At 55.3% G+C, this 21031-nt stretch overlaps 1 protein-coding gene across 6 annotated transcripts in view; it reads right to left on the reverse strand.

Moving 5' to 3' along the window:
- The window catches only part of SSBP3 (single stranded DNA binding protein 3), a 165038-nt gene that overhangs the window by 30644 nt on the left and 113363 nt on the right, over nt 1-21031 (reverse strand). For all 6 annotated transcript variants that reach the window (XM_032635382.1, XM_032635364.1, XM_032635355.1 and 3 more), the window contains exon 5: nt 19268-19357. In XM_032635382.1, the coding sequence (XP_032491273.1) occupies nt 19268-19357 (90 nt within the window). The remainder of the gene's footprint in view (nt 1-19267; nt 19358-21031) is intronic.

Consider the following 21031-nt stretch of genomic DNA (forward strand, 5'->3'; position numbering starts at 1 on the left):
TCCCTCACACCTGTGCACCCCGGCAGCCAGGGGAGATCAGGAGCAGCTGACTCTCTGAGTGATCAGAGAAAAAGTAAGCAAAGCCCCTCGGGCACAAAGCGGTCCTTGCTGAGCGCCAGCACTCAAACCCGAGTCTTGTCGTTCCAAGCTGCCCCTTGGCCCTGCATTCCGGCTGCCTGGGCCCCCGGAGGTCCAGAGGGCAGTGCTGGCGTGTGTGCTTCACCTCTGCACCTCCCCCAGAAGCTCTCTCTGCAGGACCCTGCTGCCTGGGCCCTAATGAGTGGGCAGGGAACAACTTGGCCTCCCTGCCGCTGCTTCAGGACAAATGACAAGGAGTAGCAGTAAGGGAGTGTGGCTGGTCCCTTACTGCTACTCCTCTAGCTAAGGCTAGAGGCCCTAGCCCAGCAACTTCTCTGTCCCGGGGGGAGCTGTGGGGAGCAGGCTGGTAAGCCCTGAGAGGGGGCAGTGGTTCTGAAGTCTCTCCTCTGACTTGGAGCTGGGGTTTGGAGTGCCGAGGACACGGGAACCCTAGCCCAGGCCAGCCGGTCACCCAGAGAGAAAAGCCCACCACAGTCTGGACACAGGCGAAGATACAGCTCAGCGTTCACCTTCCCAGGGCATGAAGCTCCTCTCCCAGGCCCAGTCAGGGTGCCCAGGCTCTGCTTATGTACCTCCCAGCACGGCCCCCAGCACTACTGGGAACGTCACAGCCAGAAAGCTTTTATTACGTGGAGCCAGACGCCCACCTTTGCCAATGGGTCACCCACATCCTCCCCAATCTCCATCCTCTGTATCTCTGCTACCTCCACTCAGCCTGACAGCTCTCCGTCACTGTATCTGTGTCCGGGTTCTGTCCCTGAGACTGGATGCAATAGCGCAGGGAGGGCCCTGCACACTTGGCTTGTTCTCAGGAGCTGAGAACGGGGCTCCACAGTGGGAAAATGTTTGCTCGTGTAAAGATGATGACAGACGTGTTGCCCATCTCCATGAGGAGGTATGGCATCTGCTGCCCTGTGCTTTATTAAACCACAAAAACGTGTTCTTCTCTTTCTAGTCTGCATTCTCAACAAGAGACTGACAGGTAGGTTTAGAGAAAACAGACCTTTAGTCTTTTCAACTTGTTACCCACTCGAGCAAAAGGCTATGTAGGAGGCAGACAAAAAAAAGAACTTGTTTTAAGATTCTGACCTTTGTTGGGATGTTGGCTTTTCTCCTTCCCCAGATGCTGCACAGATCTGGCAGGCAGGTGGAGAGGACAGAGGTGGAAGGTGAGAGAGGGCGGGAGTCTTAAAGCTGGTAATACCGAGTGTTTCTCACACAGGACAACTCTCCCCCCTCCCACCCGCCCTCACCACTTGCCAGTGGGGCCTTCCTGGCTTCTACTTGCTGAAAGCTTTAGAAGAACCCAAAATAGGTGCATCTGGAAGCCTGCTTGGCCAGGATGACCCTCTGCATCCAGCTCCATTTAGACCATCTCCCTCACAGACCTCGGAGGCTTTTCATCCTAGGTGCTGCCCAATCAACCCTCCTGACGTGCCAGAGACATGGATACGGCAGACATCTGAGGTGAGCAGAATATAGGGCTGGACCAGGCTGGGGGGTCCCACCAGAAGCTTGGGGAGAACCATACCTGCCCAGCAGTCACCTGTTTGTTGGCAGCCCTGAAAGATCATCACTGCTTCCAATGCTCTTCGTTCATGGGGAAGAAGAGAGGCGCAGGACAGGGGTATGATTTGTCCAAGGCCACACAGATGAAGCTGGCAGCTGAGCCACATCACCTAACTCCAGCCCAGGGCTCGCTCTCTTCATGGTATCACGTCCCCATCCATGCAGACAAAGAAACAGGGTTTGGAAAGAACTGGGTTCAAATCCTGACTCTGCCACTGACTGCGCTTCTCTCATGAGTGAAATGGGAACGATTACAGTAATAATAACGAAGCCACACCTGCCACACGGTACAGATGGCCTTCACTTGCATCAGCTCATGTCATCTCAACTCCTCACTGGAAGGGCTCTTAATTGCTCCATTTTATATAGCCACAGAACTGAGGCTCAGCAAGGCGAAGCCACTTGACCTGGATTACAAAGCTATTAAGTGGTGGGTCCAGGCTGATTCTAGAGTCCTGGGCCGCCTAGCTGGTCCACCATTCTACAAGCCCGTGAGCAGTGCTCCTAGAGGCTGAAGGACTTGTGGGTGCATCCAGCCACTCACCCACATACATATCCTGGGTGCTGACCTTCCATGTGTCTGGCCAGCCCATGCTGGGGTGAGGGAGGGTCACATAAGTGCACTGGACTCGTCTTGGCCCTGAAAGCTCCCAGGCTAGCTGGGGAGAAGGATGAGGACACAGTGACAAACAGGCTGGAGTGTTGGTTTAAACTGCCATGGGTTCCAAGAGAAGGTGACAGGTAAACCAAAGCTCAGGGAGGCCACAGAACGGAGGCCAACAGGGAGCTGGGATGAGAACTGGGGGCCCCTGGCGGGTCAGAACTCTTTCCATCGTACAGTCCTGCCTCCATGGGGTGACGGCAAGGAGACCTGTGCCGAGGGGACACCCCAACTCGGGAAATCCCTGCCACTGAATCTGGGAAAAGGAAGGTGACTTGCCCACTTCCTGTCTGGGCCTTGCTCTGCCTCAGACCCTGTTAATGGACTTGCCATTCCCCTCAGACGTTACGGAAATACGTTAACTCCCGCACTTCCTTATTCTTTTTCCTGCCACTTCGGCACTGGGTGGCAGCCTCCGAGAGCCACTTAGGCAGGGCCCGGGGAGTCTCTGCTATGGACCATTCCACTAAAACCCTAGATGCTGACAGTTGAGTGAAAGTGCCTTTGCCATCATCGACGTGGTGGGGAGCAGAGTACAACAGATCCAAGGTCTCTGCAGAAAAGCACCTCAGAACCGTCTGCAGGACCCACCTATGCACTCCCCCCTCCGAAGCTATCCTTGAGAGACATGCTTGTGCACAATGGGGAAAGCTTCCTGGCATCCATCCCAGCTCCTCCAGGACATGCTGTGAGTATGGTTTCCTCATAAGGAAAATGGGATATTCTACAGGTATTGCAGGGAGGTGGTACAGCTGACGGTGCTAGGCATAGGTCCCCAAGCTTCCACAGTCCCCACGCCTGATGCTCCAGAGCCACTCACAGCCCATTTACAGGGAAAGCGAGAGCTAGACTTACTCTGTGGGATCGCCCTCCTCAGCCTGTTGAAAGCCCACACATTCTCCTTTGCGAAGCCTGGCCTATTCTACCCAGCCAGGTGCACTCCGAACGTGGTGCATCCTCTTTGGACATCCTGCCTTATTTGTGGATGCCACGCGGGCTCCTCCAGGGCAGTGACACAGTCCCCACGTGGACGTCCAGGGCAGGGCCTGAGCAGAGCAGTGAGGCGTGGCCAGCAGGCGGACCCCTCAGCCACAGTCTGCCAGCCCCTGGGTGGGCACATCTAACACTTTTGGGTTCCAAAAAGGAACCAGGAGGAAACGTTAGTAACAACAGGAATGACCACGCTGGTTCTCTGAGCTAAAGACTCTTGGGAGTGAGGGAGGACAGTGCCATAAAACTAAAAACCAAATAAAAAAGAAAATCTGTTTTTTTTTTTTTTTTTAAGGAGAAAGGTAATAAAAGCTATATGCTAAGTTTAGTATTTCCAAAACTCACGGCTCCTTCGCCAAATGCCATCCCATACTCCCCAAAGCTGCCTTCAACCTGCCTGGACATCATGGACTCCCAAGAGAAACAGAGATGAGACTGAGTCCCAGGTTTTCTGGGTGCAGAGGTGGGCCAGTGGGGAGAACTCGGCTGTTAGAGCCCATGGCACTGGGGCTGGAGTCCTGCCTGACAGCCCCAGGCACGGGGCTGCTCCTCCGTAAGGAGCGAAGAATCCAGGTGACACTCTCCTTGCAGAAAAGCTGTGAGAGTGCTCTGGGAACAGCTGAACACCCCGTCATTACCATCAAGGCCAAATCTGCCTTTAGTCAGAAGGCCTTTGGGGAAAGGGGACTTGAAGTTTTAGGTTGCTAAGAAACAAAACGCTCCACACATCCCTGTTCCCCCCAGCCCCCGACTCCTGGGGATACTGGCCAGTGGTCTGACAAGAATGCAGGGGTGGGTTTCATCAACTGGCAGCAGGAAACGATGACCCGCATTACTGGTGACCTGTGCAATCCGCCCGTTGGGCGTGTTACTGTAACTGAGTGAATATAAAATTACATTAATTATACACATGGCAACAGGCATGCAACAGACAATCCAATTTGCTCCTTGGACACGAATGCTGACAGGAAATGCCATAAGCCCATTCTGGGGAGAGGGCCAAGGTGTGCCCGTGTGCCACTGACATCCCAAATCTGTCAACACGATGTGCCTCCACCCATAGCCTCCCTGTGGCAGGAGGCTGACCACCTGGCGGGGTCAAGGAGCTGCTGACATGCAGCTCATCTCAGAAAAAGTTATTTCTGCATTTCGATCCATGGGAACGAACTTGTCAGTGACTCGGACAGTTGCCTTCCTATCCTGCTTCTATCTGTCCCGTCTGGGGAAGAGGCATCTTTACGTGTGTATGTGGGCAGTAGAGGCTGGAGACAGAGCTAAAGTTACCAACTCAAGGCTACAGGGGGCTGAGCTGGGCCACATCCAACCGTGGAGCTATGGCCAGGCTGCAGCACAGCCCTGAGAGCTCACAGTCAGGGGGCTGCCGGCCTCCGGGAGATGAGCCCACAGCAATCACGGCCCTCCGTGGGCACCAGGTAAGGTAGGTCTGACAAGTGGTGGTGGCCCATCTTCCTGGGATGGTGGGGAAGTTGCCAGTGAGAGGAGCAACAGTATACGACGTGTCTCCCTTGGAGTCACCTCGGCATAACCTCAGGAATCCTCAAAGCCACTGGGGACCACTATGTGCAAGGATCAGCGAAAGACTCATTGATTTCCGGCTGAGCAAAGGCCCCAGCTGACCTCCCCTCCTCCCCATGCCTCTCCGAGGAGCCAGGACAGTGCTGGGCAGGTGGCGAGGGCGAGAGGACTGTGCGCTTGTGAATCTGGCTTCCCGGGACGGGCCGCCAGGACACCCCGCAGGAGGCACTCAGATCATGTTTTACTCAAGAGGTCCCATGGAGACAGAGACGCAGAATCAGCAGGCGACGGTTTTCAAAACAAAGGGAGGAAACATGGCAAATGAAAGTACAGGCGGCGTCCAAGACCTAACCAGAGGCCCCCCCAATGCTGCTCCCTGAGTCTGCCCCAGCCCCGCGCACAGACGGGAAAGCCAAGCCCCAGGGACGTGGGCTCACTGGTCCCAAGTCCTGGCTTGGCGCCCTGCACCACACCCAGAGTGGAGGCTGGGGTCAGCAGCCGCACAAGGACCCCAAGAGCACGGCCACCACTGTGGCTGAGCTACAGAAAAAGTCGGCAACCTATGGCTCAGGGCCAAATCTGGCCTGTCACCTGCTTTTGTAAATAAAGTTTTATTGGAACACAGCTACGCTCATTTGTGTACCGTCTGAGACTGCTTTCATGCTGTATCAGCACAGTTGAGCAGTTGTGACAGAGATCAGATGGCCCACAAAGCCTGAAATATTTACTATCCAGCCCTTCACAGAAAAAGTCTGCTAACCCTTGAGCTTAGTAATGGTTTTCAAGACTGAAGAGGGAAAAAACTGGAGTCTTTTTAAATTCTCAAGGAAAAGCAAAACAGTGCTAGATCTACTTTCTGATTTTAACCTCACAATTCTTTAATAAGATAAATGAAGCAAAAATTAACCCCATTTTACAAAGGAGAACACTGAAGTCCAGCGACACAGCATTATTTACCAGAGCCAGGATCTATCCCACTGACGACAAGCGAATGAGTGCCCGGATCCGGGGTCAGCAAACCTGAGTTCTGGTTCCCCCACCAACACGCCATGTGACCAATCTCTGAGCCCCGGTTTTCTGGGCCATTGGTCTTAAACAAGATGATCTTTCACTACTATAACACAATAACCAGCATTCATGACCAGTTGTTTGGTCCCAGAACATCTTCTTGCTAACCATCTTCCCTGCGTTCACTCTTGCCACAATGCTGGGGAACACACTCTTCCCTCGCTCGCCCGCACAAAACGTTCTGGGGACTTGATTCCAACCCTGAACTCTTTCAGCAGGTTCGTGCTGTTTGACCCTCGCCTATGCAGTGAATTCAGAAGAATTCTCTAGGGTTACCTCAGGAAAGGGTTCTATCTACCTTGAAAGGCTGTGCTTGGGGTGGGGGAGGGGCAAGGAGAGGCGACACTGCTTCCAGCCGTTGCTGCTAAACCCTTGAGGCCTCCCTGCTGAAGATTCTTTGTATGTGCCTCTGTCCACAGAACTCAGCACTCTTTCCAGGGACACAGGAAAAAGCATTAATACGCAGAACTTATGGGCAGAACCCACGTCCACCTGGCAGTGCACCCAGCCACTGGGTCCCAGCACCCTGGGCTGAGTGTGTGCTAAGCGCTGGAGACACAAAACAAAGCAGTACTCTGGCCTTCCCTGAGAGAGTCCCAGGCAGTGTGGAGAGAGCAAGGTGTAACTGTGACCGCAGCAGCATTCCAACAGAGGCAGGTACCAGGTGTGCGATTACAGAACCATCACATTGCATAGGCAGGGCATGGAAGGATGAACAGGCGTCCTCTGGCAGAGCAGAAATGAAAGGGGCTTCTGGGCTGAGATCGGCATCTGTGTGGCAGAGGCAAGAGTGGGCGTGGTGCTGGGGGGGGGGGGGTGCCTCTTGCACAAGATGGTGACCCTGGGGCTGGGACCTTCAGGCTGAAGAGTGGGGTCATTCACCTTTGGGAGCTCGTGCAAGGGAGTGGTGATCAGACCTATGTCTTGGGAAGCACACATCCATCCCATTCCTTTCCAAAGACGTTTCTGTGCCCTTCCTTGAGTTAGAAATAAAGACCTGTGGCCACTGGAAAAGTGAGTTCACAACTGGGGTGCTAATTCGCATCTCTTGCTAACTACACATGGAGTGTGTACCTGCTCCGCCACTGAGCCACACTACAGCCCTGAACAGCCAGCCCTCTTTAATGCTGGCGAGGGTTTCCAAGACCCAGTCCCAGCCATGTGGGTTTCTGGCCGACATCCGGATAGCACACTCTCTCCTCCCAGACGTCTACTGGTTGCAGTAGAGACCGGCTCCGTGGGTAAGTGGGAGAGGCAGAGACACACCCAGGATCCAGAGCCATGCCAATCCCGCAGAACACAGGGAGGACACGCCTACCTTGCCAAGAGAACCAAATCTCCCCGCCAGCCCCCAACAAAAGACTGCCTTTTGCGCTGAAAGTGGACAGGGCTGCAAAGACGCATCCCGCTCCTGCCTGCCAGCCTCCACGCCACCTCTTGCCAACACTCAGGCTCCACTGTTCATCACGGCAGCACGGTGAAGGCGAGGTGCATGTTAAAAAGGCACTGCCTCGTCCACCCAGATAATTCCTGCTCGACTTTAAGCTCTCCCGGCACACGCGTGCACACAGCCTTCCTGCCTTACCCCCTTATGCCTAGACAGACGATCCAAAAAGTACAGATTCGTCCTACCAACTAGGACAGGGAGACCAAGGCTGTGGAAGCTATAAATCCAGATGCCAGAATTCAACCCCAACTGTCCACTGGGCAGAAGAGGACTGAGAAGGAAAACAGGAAAGTTGGCCACGGTTTCCCCTCTAGTTTTATGGCTTCCAGGATGAATGGGTGGTTTCTCGTGCCTCTTCTCCCCTGAGAAGCTTGGGGAATGGCCCAAGATCTTGTCTTCCTTCCTTGGCTAAGGAGAAGCAACAGGATGGGGTGAGGGAAAGAACCAGGACACTGGGGAGAGATGGGCTGAGGAAGCCCGCCCACTGTCACCCAGGCAGTGGGCTTTGAAACCTGGAGCACCTCAGTGGCAACACGAGGGGCAGCCATGTGGAAGAGCTCTGGATTCATGGACCAGGGGCACGTCTGCAGTCCCCTCCCAAACTCCCTAACCTCGCCTGTAAAACAGGCCACCCCACCTCCCCACAGAGAGCCACAGATACCGAGCGTCCAGTACTTCGTCCAGTGCTGGGGACCAGCCCTCACCACAGGGCAGCTGCCGATACACAGAGCTGTGCTCAGATCCTCCCCGCCCCAAGGAATCCTTCAGGAAGCCCCTCTTTCCCTGACTAGACCTTCCTATTACCCCACTCTCAGGGAGCTGCCCCCTTGCCCACTAACATGTAACCCGTCCGAATCTGAGCTAGTCTCAGGCTGGACTCACGGCCCTCACCAACCCCACCTGATGTGGGGTGCTCTTCAGCCAACTCCACAAAAGCCATCTGGCCCCTGAAGTGCTCCATTACTTCTTCTGCCCCCCAAAGCCCTTGATGCCCCCAGAGGACAGGGCCTGGGCTTCTTCTGTTTACCACTGCACCTCCCATGTCTACTCCTTCTAACGTTACATTTTTCTGATGGGCAGACTGAGGCCCAGAAAGATAAAGGCACTGCCCCAGAACAGACTGCAAGTCTCCAAACTCTTAGACCCTTTCCATAACTCCAGAATAAGTCTCTCGGAGTTAGATATTATAATTGATCTGAGGAAGGGGCACTTAATCAGATTCACATTTTGGGTGTACATTTTTTAACCTTGAGGCATGGACGGGACAAGACTTTGTCAAAGTCTTCTTGAATAAAAATGACCCGATATTGAAGAGGCTTCAAGAAGGGGAGGGGAGAATTCTGCAATCTGCAGAAGAGGCCCTGCAGACGTGCTGGGCGGGGCAGGGCTGGGTCTGAGAGCAAAAGCTCTGGCCCTTGTCCCAGGAACCAAGAGCTGGTTCAACAACGGGGTGAGGGTAGCAGGGGCTAGATCACAAAGAGGTCTGGATGTCGTAAAAAGAGCCTTGGACTTTATTCTTATAACGAAGGGATACCACTGACAAAAAGAAGACCACTTGACGGAGGGGATGAGCCACTCCACTGACCTGCAGGGAGCCCAGGCTGGAGTCTGCCACGCAGACCAGGAACACCTGGAGCCAGGGACTGCCTTGCCTCCCAGCCCTGGGAGCCCAGCAGGGCCAGGCGGAGAGCTGTCCCTCCTGGATGTACGTGGAACGGATGCCCAGAAACCAGCCCCTGGAAAGGAGCCCTTGTGCAGACACCTGATCTGCCTTTCATTCTGAACACATTCCCAAACTCAGAGCCGGTGAAGCAGGTAGAGCTGTTCCTGTTTCACAGGTGAGGAAACTGAAACTCCAGTGATACCCAGGTGAGTCACTAGTGACAGAACTCAGGAGTACAGTCAGCCCTCCATATCCACGGAGGCAGAACCCGACGACAGGGAGACAAACTGCACTTGGCCATTTGATATAAGGGACTTGAGCATCCACATACTTTGGTATCGGTGAGGGGTACTGGAAGCAATCTCCCCGTGGGTACCGAGGGACAACGGCAGAAGCAAAGACCCAGCCCCCTGGGGGAAGAGCTGACAGTAACTCACAATAGCAAGCTCACCCTGATGAGCTTGGCAGGAACAGAGCCAGAGGCTTTTGGACATACAACCTGCTTTCCTGCTTCCACCTCCCCTGTCAGCTCCTGTCGGTGGACCAGGGACAAGGAGTCAAGGTGGCAGGGCCCAAGGGGACCGCCACGTGGGCAGGGTTAAGGAAGGTGACACGTGAGAGGACCAAATAAGACCCGGTGCTTAGCAGGTGCCAAAAACGTCAGTCTAACCGAAGGGTTAAGCACTAAAAAGCCAATCAATCTCGAGAATACCCCGAACCTCTCCCACACTTCACTGCCACCAAGGCTGTACTGAGCCTGAGATTCCTTATGGAAAAAGAAAAAAACTCACGGCGACACTTGCTCTTGGTTGAGCTGAAGACCTACCTCCATCCTGGCCTCTAGCTCGCAGAAAAGAACAGCCCAGGACACCCCTGCCTGTATCCACAACACAGGAGCCAGAGTGTTTACCCGCGCCAGGCAGGGCTTCACAGGCATCATTTCGTGGTGTCCTCATATCCGCCCCAAGAGGTAGGGGGTATATCTTCACCCCAACCTGTCAGGTGAAGCAGCTGAGGTTCAGAGAGTTTAATGGACTTTCCCAAGGCCACCAACGTGCCAACCCAGGCTGCATGACCCCAGGGCTGTCAGGAAGCACGTTTAGAGAGGGTGAGGGAGGGATGGGACACACGGGGGCAGATGAACTAACAGGCATGTGGGAGCTCCAAGGGCCCAACCGCTGGGCTTCTGACCATTGGTCAACACTGGGTCACGTTTCCACGGCAGTAATAAACCATCACTGAACACGAGTATACTTGCATGTGTATAGTCAATCCTCACCAGCGCTCTGAAAAGGAAGCGCTGCAATGCGCCGAACGACTGCTTCCCAGCACAGCCGAGGAGATCAGTGCCTAGAGAGCTCAGATAACCCGCCCAGAACACGTCACCAGGAGTGGCAGTGGGCTGTCTTGCTCCAAAGCCCCTGCTCACAGCCACTGAGCATTGACAACCCTCTTTGACCAGGCCTCTCCTGCAGCTGGGTGCCCTCTGCTCCCCTCCACTGCAGACACAGCTGAAGTGGTGTCCCCAGGGTCAGGGAGCCCCTTAGAGAGCCCAGCACGGAACAGACCCTTCATGAAAGCCATGGCCCCACCGGTGCTCTTAAAAAGTCTAATCCCACCCTCTTGGTCTTAGCAAGAGATGGGGCTTCCTGGAACCCAGGGGTGGGCCTAGGCCAGGGGCTTCACTGATTCCAAGGCCTTCGTTTAAGGGAAGGAGCTTGTCAGGGAAAGGTCAGCTGGGGAGTTAATCTAGGCAGAAACAGGACATGAACCCAAAATCCACACTACGGGTCTCCTGCTATGTCCCCAGCTCTTAGAAGAGCACCTCAGCAAGGTGAGAGAAAGCCCTCTGACCACCCGGTCTGGGCCCAAGGCCCTGGGCCCAGCCCAGCCTCCCCAAAGGGCACTTTCCTTTCAGGGCAGCATGATCTTATTCAGGGGGTCTATCTCAATCCACGTAATGCCAAGGTGTGTTAATTCCAGGATTCCGCTGGAATTCCCTTCCTCAAACCTCTTCTGCTACAGGGCTGAGAAATTTGATTTTTTTTTTTTAAAGGAAAAATAACCTCAGCATGATTTGTAGAGAAGGAAGCAAGAGGTGAGGAAGGTCTACCCCACCCCCTGCCCCCTACCCGTGAGAGGTGGGGAAATCTTCTGGGGGAACGGAGGCACCCATGGCAGAGCAGCTCTCCAGCACGGGGGGAGAAATGCAATTCTAAGAGAAACCCAGGTCCAAAGGGGAGAAGGATAAACCAGCCCAAGCTCTTAACAAACCAGAGGTGAAGGCGCTGCTGACACCAATCCTTGGGCATCAGATCCATAAAAGTCAGAGATTCGGGCGTCGGTTTAGAGCTCAAGAGAAGAGGCCCAGAGCGGGGGGGTCGTGGCCCCGGGGTTCTCCCGGGGCAGGAGAAGCAGCAGCTGAGCACGGCCCCCGGGCCTCCCACGTCTGAGGGTCCCTCCGGAGCCTCTCCCTGGAGAGGGATTGGAGGCAGGACGGGTCTGGGGCAGCAGGGGCAGGCGGCAGGGCTGGCTGCAGCCCACGCGTTCCTGGGTGTGGGGCCGGCTCCACGACAGGGGGCGGTCGAGGCCCGAGGAGCCGCCGGGTGCTTTGTTACTGAGCAAACCTCCCAGGCACTGACTGCTGATGCATAGCTAACAGGGTGGCAGACACTGATTTATGTTCAACTTTCCATTTCATCAGCGAGAGTGGAGTTCACATTTTGGGGAGGGGGAGGCGGTCTGCGTGTGCAGACGCAAACATGCCCACGCGTGCACTCAGGCACAAGCACCGGTCACGGCGGCAACTTTTTCCCCCCTTTTTAGGAGGGAGGGCGAGGGGGCGAGGCAGCCTGGCACGTCAGGAGTAACCTTTTGTCCACGGTTGCTAGGAGCCCCGGCCGGTCATCTGCCGCTGGGCAGACGTTAGGCACCAGGCTGGTTGCCGGGCGGGGCGGGAGCACAGACTGACCTTTGTGGAGGTAGTGTTGGCAAGAAAGAAAGTCCTTTTTCCCCCTCTCTCCCGCCCTGGCCTTTCCGCACAGGCCGGGTGAATGTGGGGCAACGTCTGCGAGTGGGTCCACGGCAGGGAAGGGAGGAACAGCCCGGTGCACAACGCTTCAGAGCGGCAGGGGTTCATAAAGGCCTCTTGGGCACCCCTCGCTAGAGTGATGAGCAAACGAAGGTCCAGACAGGGGAGGGTGGCCCCCCAAGGACACACAGCAGTTTGGCAACAGCGGAGCTGGACTCAAAGCAGGTGTCCACCTCCCAGGGTAGGGGTCTTCAGGCTTAAAGGCTGCCCCTGGCTTCATCTCAGTAACGGGAGGAGCGGGGGGGGGGGGGGGTTCCGCTGTTGCAGGCAGCGAGTCAGTTTGGAAGAGGCGGGGGCTCGGGGTGGGAACAACAAGCCCTCCCACCTCCAGCCGTGGCCCAGGGCCCGGCGTTTGCGGCGCCCCGCCTCTGCTCTAATCCTTCTCAGCGGGGGTGACCCTGCCTTCTGTCAGTCTGGAGGCAGACAGCAGGGCGAGGGGCGGGGATGAGGGGGTGCTTCTGTCCCCCGGAGGACCCCACGTGCTCACCCGGGACACAGCTCCTCTGTCCGCTCCCATGGACCAGTGCACCTATCAGATCCCCTCCGCCCACAGGGAAGCAGACAGGGCAAGGGGCTGGGGTCAGAGAGCCGGCCCAGAAAGGGGAGGAATCTGCTCCCCAGCAGACAGGGAGTTCATCAGGAAGCTCCGAACACCACCACCCCGCCCAGGCCTCTCTTCCCTGAGCAGCACTCTGGCCAAGCTGAGCCTCGCTTTCCTCATCCAGACAGTGGGAATGCTAGCAGCTCTCAGGCCTACCTGACAGGCAAATGAGATCACAGACGGGGCACCTTCGCTGATCTGGAGGGTGTCCCACCAGCAACTATGAGAGGGCTTCGGCCAGTTCCACTTTAGGACCCGGGAGCACGGCTGGGGAGGCCAGGAAGGGCTAGCCTGGGCAGCCACGGAACCACATACGGGGTCTCGTCCCCTGCAGAGGGAAGGCTCCAACAGGGTAGCAGGTACCGGACACTCGGCAAGAGGCTGACTCTCAGCCCCACACCCGCCTCCTGCTCTGCCCTACCCCGCACCTCAGTCCAAAGCAGGTCTCCTCCTGGCCCTGCTCTCCGCGCCCCCCGCCCCAGCTAAAACATCCAGCAAGGGGTCACCCGTCGAGGGCAGGGGGCACCAGCCACCGCACTCAGTCACCACTCCAGCTCAGGCCTGGCCACCTCCCATGGGGACCACAGCCTGGGCTTCACACCTCCATGCTGGCCATCCTGCCATGAGCCCAGCCCCTCTAGGCCACTGGTGCTCTTCCTGGGACCGTGTCACTCCCCTTCTTAGGGACCTTCCACGGCGCCCCTCTGTCTTTAAGTTCAAGTCCTTCATGTGTCTGTGTGGACCTCCTGCCATCCCAAACTTACCCTTTCACATCCACGCCCAGGCACACTGGCTCCTCTGTGTAATCACCCCTGCCTCCTTCACCAGACAGTCTGTGTGAGCCACTGAGGGCAGGTTCCCTGGCTGCCTCCTTAGTCTGCAGTGCTCAGCACGGCTGGGTGGCTAGGAGGCCGCTGAGCCCTTAAGAGACCATGTCTGGCCGATGAGCCAACAACAAGCCGGGGCCAGGCCTCACATGGTTCTAGCCTCAGATTCACCAGCTGTCCAGTGGGGATCTGGGCCCTCACCCGTCAAGTCCTCCCTGGTAGCAGGCTTTGAAAGCCACAAAAACAAGGTGGTTTAATTCTTCCCAAGTCTCCCCTAGTCCCAGACTTGCCCTCATCAGCACAGAGTAGTCCTTCCTGTTGCAGCAGCTTTCTGGCAGGAAGAATGTCAGCTCACTCTGCTGCTGCCTGCTTCCCGCTGGACAGGAAGGCAGGAAACGGGCCAGCTCTTGCGAACTGCCCGAGCTGCTGCTGCCGGCATGTTCTCATCTGCTGGGCTTTGATCTTCCCTGGAAACACATCACCCCACCCCAAGGCTCACAGTCCTCAAGGATCTCTGCTGGGCATCTAGTCTCTGCTTGGTTACCACCAGTGTCAAGGAGCTCACTACTTCATCATTAAATGAGCAGGTGGTAGAAATGTCTTCCCTACAAAGACTTCAAGTGGTCTCCCTCTCCTTTTCTCAGAAGGATCTGCGATCTACGGGGCTGACCTCACAGAGGCAGGGCTGAATATCTTCTATATGGCAGAACTTCAGATACTTCAAGTCAGTCATCAGAGACCTCCTGAGGCTGCTTCTCTCCCAGAGAAACCCCAGCTACTCCAGTGGGAGATAAGCAGAGAAGTGTATCCTATAATCTCAACAGCAAAGGACCAAGGTCATGTGTACCTCTCTCTCTCTTACTTCTGGATCATTTCTCTGCTTCCTGGGCTATACACATCATTTGTTTCTTCTCCTCTCTCCCCCTGTAACTGATGGGGAGGGGATATCTGGGACAGACCTCAACCTACTTCAAAGGTGGGTGGGCTGACCCAGCAGAGACGAGGACTCACTGGAACAGGGGACATGTCAAGCCCTACATGTCCCCCACCGTGGCGGAAAGTCTCTAGGCATGTTCAGAGCAGGAGGGGCTGGGCTTGGCAAAGGGAGCTGGGTCCCCCAGGGCTGTCTTTTCCAGAGAAGGCACAGTCTGTAGACCTACGACTTCTGCTGGCATTTGAATGGAAACATTGGCTCCTTCTGAGAGAAGATGGCTAGAGTTTCTCCTTCTCCTTCCATTATTTTTCCCCCCTTTTCTCTTGTTCTCTATTCTCTCTTCTTCTCTTAGACAATCAGACATGTATCTACATTAGGACCCTGACTGCTGTGGAAGAACACGAGGATCAGGAACCAGGAACCTGGGTTTAGGCTCTGATTCCAGCCCTCGGTTGATAACTTTGGGCAGGTCATTCACCTTTCTGAGTCTCACTTTCCCAATCAGCCATGCCTCCTCTGCAGAAACGCTGTGATCAGAATGAAAGCAGGCTGCATGTCCAAAAACACTTCATAACTGAAAACAATTATTGGAATTTAAAACAAAACAAGAACAAAAACAGCCTGTACCCAATGCTCCCTTCTCCGTGACCCCCTGCCCTCCTGCAGTTCTCCAGCTCTGGACCTAGAAATCCTCATTGGATGGCGCCTCCCTTCAAACCACCTTAGGGCCAAGGAGCTGGGGACCCACCCAGACCAGTAGGCCTGGCCAAAGCCAAGCTGAGTTTGCCAGATGTGCAGCCCAACTGACTTCAGCTGCGTGAAAAAAAAATGCCACTGCTTGATTATGTAAAATCCATCTGGATCCAAAGCAGAAAATCCAAGTGGGAAGGGCCCTCAGAGACCATCTGGTCCACCCTGCTTTGTCTACTGCTGAAGAAACTGGGGCCCAGAGATGGGGAGCAACTTGCCCAAAGTCACTCAGCAAGCACATGGACAAGCAGGGGGCTAGAACACGTGTCCTTGGGCTCCAGAACTCCAAGTCCTTCCCTACTCTCCACACCACCACCCCTGGACCCGCCTAGCCTGGTCAGAATGCCGGACCTAGAGCCTGGGGGCCGGTTGGGCTCCACTCCTAGTAACACGAGCAACGCAAACTCAGTTCAAACACTTCCTGGGTCCCCAGTGCACACCAGGTGCTGGGGGTGCCAAGATTGAGGCGGTCTTTTTGTAAGGAACACAAAGAATTAGAATGTCCTTGCTACGGTCTCCCATGACCCGTAGAACCCCACAATATTCCCCAATAGTGAGGTGTGGCCAGGTCAGGTCCCAAGACATCTCCCCGTCAGCCCTCAGCTTGCTACCAAACACATCTCATGCCACAGGACCACGGGCACTGTCCGCCTCGGAAACCCCAACACCGAATAAGGAAGAGCAAACAGATGGGACCTAATGTGAAGATGGCCAAACCTTCTGACCCCAAGTGGAGCCTTGCAGCCTGGCAGTCAGAGGCCTGAAGCAGTAAGTCCTCTGTGTTGCTTTCTAAGGGGCCAGGAGTGGGGGTGAAAAGCTGGTCCCTCACACCCACCTTGGAGCCCTCAACTAAATTTAGCACCAACTAGGGTTGGAATCCTGACCAGAAAACCAGGCTGGCCACCTTGGGACAGGGTTTGGCCAAAGCTGGATCAGCCAAGCCAGGCTGGCTCCTTGGTGCAAAGCCCCTCCTGCAGCAGAGCTGCCTGCCAGGCCGTGACCAAGCAGGGGAAGAAGTGCAATTGTTGGCAGGAGATAAAACCCTCGATACCATCTCTATTTCCCTTCTAATATCAGAGTGGCTGCCTGCAAGGTGCGCGAGGGTCAGGGCCAGCAATCAATAGCTAATACTCCTGTTGGGAGCCGGCCTGCTCCGGAAATGGGCAGCCACTACCTCCTTCCAGAGAGATATCCTTTCCCCGCAACAGTGACCCAGAATGAGCAGTTCAGCACCCTGACCAGGAAGGACCTTGTCCACCTTCATCTGACTGATGGAGAAATGATGCCCCTTGGGGTGGGAGTAGGGGTAGGGGTCTAGCCAAAGTCACTCAGGAAGCAGAGAGGCTGGGACACAGCCCCCTGCTCAATGATCCAGGAAGCTCTTGATGGTTCACCCTGCCTGGGGATCAGAGAAGACCTCAAGTCAAGAGGGTGGGTCCAGGAACTCCCCTGGCGGTCCAACAGTTAAGAATCTGCCTTCTAATGCAGGGGATGCAGGTTTGATCCCTGGTCAGGGAACTAAGAACCCACATGCCGCAGGGCAACTAAGCCTGTGCGCCACAACTACTGAGCCTGTGCGCCACAACTAGAGAGCCGGTGAGTGCCGCAACCACTGAGCCCACATGCTCTGGAGCCCGCGCACCACAACTAGAGAAGCCCACGCCCCACAGCAATGAGCCCGCACGCCGCAACGGAAGATCCTGCATGCTGCAATGAAGATCCCACGTGCTGCAACTGAGACCCGACACAGCCAAATAAATATTTAAAAAAGAAAAAAAAAAAAGGGGGTGGATCCGAAAGTTACCTCTGTTTGATGGTAGCTGGTAGTGGCTAAATAAGGACAGGAATCAGTCTGGGCTTTCTGACCACACACCCCTGAACGTCACGTGGGAGGGCCTAAGAAGTATGTCTGGAATTAGGCCTTAACCATGGACAATTGTACCAAAGCAGGAAGTTGGGAGCTGCCCACATATCAGGCAGGCCTCTCCTTGCCCCAGACTCAGGCCAAAGAAGACGACGACGGCCTATTTAAAAAAAAATACAGCTGGCTGTTGTCCACCTCTCCTGCCACAGTGGCCTGCACTGGGCACCCAGATGCCAGCAAGCAGCCTCAAGAGGGATGCACACAGGTGGAGCCTGGTACCTGGGTGAGCTCTGCCCACTAGGCAGGAAAGCCACATCCGCACTGCATGAAGGGCAACCATGGCATCACTGGTGAGGATATGCGAGCCTGGGAAAGAAGCCCCAACCAGAGAGAGCACCATGGGAAAGACCACCAGCTGGGTGCAGAACACCAGTCCGCAGTGGCCAGGAAGATGGCTGCCCCTTGGCATGGATGACCCTCTCAGTCAGTAGCCCCTTGGGTTCCTCCTCTGGGGGAAAGGGAGAAGCCTGTCAGGCTCCTGTCTTTCTTGGGTTCATGGATTTCCAAGGCTTTGAGCGTCTCACTCTCTCTTGGAAGTCTGGCCCCTCTTCCCAATGTCTGTGGCCTTACCCCAAGCCTCACCCGAGGCAAGGCCTGGTCTGGTCCAACCTGAAGCCTATACACCCATTTCCATCCCTGGGACAAGGTCCCAGTGTGGACCATATGCTAGGAATGCATATAGACACATGCATGGCCATCCAATGTCTTGAGTTTCCATCCCTAAATCCCTCTCACTCCTCTCACTGCCATCTTGGTAGGCGACCTGCTGTTTCTGTTGGAGAACACCCATATTTCACTGATTCCCTTTCCTGCCTGGTAAGTAGCATGTCCTAACCCTCCCCTCCTGGGAGTTAACATCAACCATGATGTGAGACCTTGCAAAGCAGAAGTGTCTTCCAGGTCACCTCCCATCCTGGGAGGAGGTCACGTTAAAATCCCCAAGAGGTGCCTGTCCCATTTTTGCTAAGATACCTCCAGTGCCAGGGAGCCCCTGCCTCCTGCGGCCCACGGCTCACGGCGAGATGCACACGGCGCGAAATTCTGGCTGTCACCAAGCCAAAGGCTCCTCAGACTCTGCCTCACTGGTCCCAGTTTTGAATTCATGAGCTACACAGGGAAATCTCTGCCTTCTCTTCTAGACAACAGCTCTTTCCATATTCTTATCTGGAGGAGCTAACCTTTCAAAAGGTGTGAGGAACTCAGGCAGATTCTCAAACCCGGCCGGAGACAGGTTGGAAAGAATGTCACACTCAAGAGCTTCATCGTAAAAGTTCCTTCCAGCCCCAGACACCAATCTCTCTCTGACAGCCTTTCCCAGTCTCAGTCTGGTTTAAATCCAAGGAGTTCCCGGAGGGGACAGCGGAGATGGAGGAGGAGGCAGGGTGAGGGTGAGCCAGGTGCACCCACCCCAGCAAATCAGAAAGCCACCTCCCCACACCCCGCACCCAGACAGCCCAACAAGGTGTCTTTCAGAGAAGACCAGGCTCTCAACCCATATGAGAGCTGCTCCTGCCTTGGCGGGCAGAGCACGGGCACAGATGCTTGTGGGACGCCGTCTGTGATCACACTTGGAAAAAATCAAGTGGTTAACCAGAGAGAAAGGATTCCCAGACCTGCCAGGATGGTGGGTTTTTTGTTTTTTTTAGATTACGCCTAAGGTTTGTAGTTTGGACAGGCAAAGTAAACAATGACAACGACAGCAGCAACAAAACAGAAACAAAGAACAGTTTACTTGTTTAAAAAAGAAAAAAAAAGCCTTTTGTTAAAAGACAGCTCTACACGGACTTGGAAGCAGCCCGCCGCAGCCCTGACCAGGGGCGGGCTGTGTCGTGAGTGCGAAGCTGGTGTGAAGAAAACAAACTCCGGCAGAAGTGACAGAGCACATGCAGGAGGGTGTCTGCTCTCCACCTTTCTTTTCTCCCCTCCTCGGTTTTTGGAAGGGGTGGAGAGAGGGACGGGATGGGAAGGGTCTGAACCAGCATAAAGCAACTGTATTTAGACCATGGCAAACTGAGCTACCACTTACTTCTCTCTCTCTCCCTCCCTCCCGCCTGCCCGGGGCCTGGCCTGGAGTGAAAGAAGCAAAGGATGGAGGCCCAGCACGTACCTGAAAGAAACCTGGCGGGATGGGGCCTCCCGGCATCCCATCGTTGGGGGGAATGTTGCCAAGCACCGGGCTCGGGGCGGCGGCTGCGCTCTGTGGGGAAGAGAAGGTGGAAAGTGAGAGGCTGCACCCACATCGAGAGATGGGGAGTTCCCACCCCCACCCCACCGCCATCTACCCACGTCCTCCACAGACTCCCCCGCCCTGCAAACACCACCTTCCCAGGTGTGTCACTCAGTGGGCGAGGGATGAACTCTCTGAGCCTCCATTTCCTCATCTCTAAAATGGAAGGACAATGCCTACCATGTGCACACACCCTGCCAAGCAACAGTAGCTGTTATTAACCAAGGATGCCCTGGCTTCCCCCTTGGCTGCTTTATGAAGCTCCTTCAGGGCAGGCGAGGTGCTTCATAAATGCCTGTGCCCTCTCCAAGAGGCTGGCATGTTGTACAGAGGAGAAGATCAATAAATACCCACGACGTAATGAATAAACAGACAGCCCAGCTGGGAAACGTCCCCTGAGAGGGTGGGGGCAGACAGGCATGTTTTTGGCACCGTCTGGGTCCTGGGTGCTGTAGATGAGGTAGGCCGCACGATGGGGAGACTGTCGTTACTTTTCCTTTTAAATGCTGCTATTCTGGCATTTACCTGGTACATCTGCCTCAACAAATGCCTCCCGGGGTGAACAGACGTTGCTCTTCCCAGCCTGGCCTCCTTCCAGACAATCTGTGTCCCACCTGTTCACGTGGCCGGCATGTCTGTGCCTGGCCCTGTGCTCACATGGGAGGGTGAGGCTGATCAGGAAGCCCCAGGCCTGACTGGCCCACCTGGGCCCTGCTCCTCCCCACTGACTCTACACCTCCCAGGGGCTCCTCCTGCAGGAAGCCCACCTCCAGCCTTGAAGGTTCCCACACCCCACCAGGACTGAGCCTCTGAAACTGCATCACCAATCATCTCCCAGGGGTCTGACTGGTTCTCTGGGATGAGAGCGAGCCCCTCGGGGTCAGGAAACGAAGCGAATGCAGCCTGCCATCAACACCTTGAAGGAATCACTTCTCTTGTCCCCTCCTCAGCCAGAAAACAGGACCCAGAACTCCTAACTTTCAACTTGGGTGGAAGCGAATAAGGGAACATGTGAATCCCCCAAACACACTGCATGCAGCAAGAAAACGGACAGCCCTGGGAATCAATACATTGGGGTTCAAGCACTGTTGCCTGTACTAGCAAGGGACGATGATGGCAAGCCACTCTGCCCTTCTGCACTCGTTTCGTGTCACTGTGGTCCTGCCTGCTCATAAGGGTTGGGGAGGATTAAGCAATGGGATGGGCTGTGTTTTGTAAGCCAGGAAAGCTGGTAATGTGGAAGCAAAGAGGATTCAGCAGGCCCACAGTGGCTGTTTTAACAGACCCCAGGTAAAAAACAGGGTGGGATGGGGCTGGCTACTCCGGCCCAACCTTTCAAAATGATTCAGCGTACAGAAAAGCAACACTCCCTGTAAAGAGATTCTGCCAACTATCCTGTAATGTGTTACGAACACCCCAAAACACCAGGATCAGGTCTTCCCGTTCCCACCTCCTCAGCTTGGAGGAGAAGCCACACGTAGCCAGGCCGAGCCCCTGCCCCAGGACTATCCAGTATGAGGGTCGCCTGGGGGAATATGCCAGGTTATCCATTAGCTGCATTGTTCGTTTGTGGCTGGTGGTTCTGTGAAAATGCAACTTTTCATGATTTACAGCCAACGATTACTCCCCAGCAGCACAAGCAGA

Source organism: Phocoena sinus, chromosome 1 (genome assembly GCF_008692025.1).
Source record: "Phocoena sinus isolate mPhoSin1 chromosome 1, mPhoSin1.pri, whole genome shotgun sequence".
Classification (NCBI taxonomy): Eukaryota; Metazoa; Chordata; class Mammalia; order Artiodactyla; family Phocoenidae; genus Phocoena; species Phocoena sinus.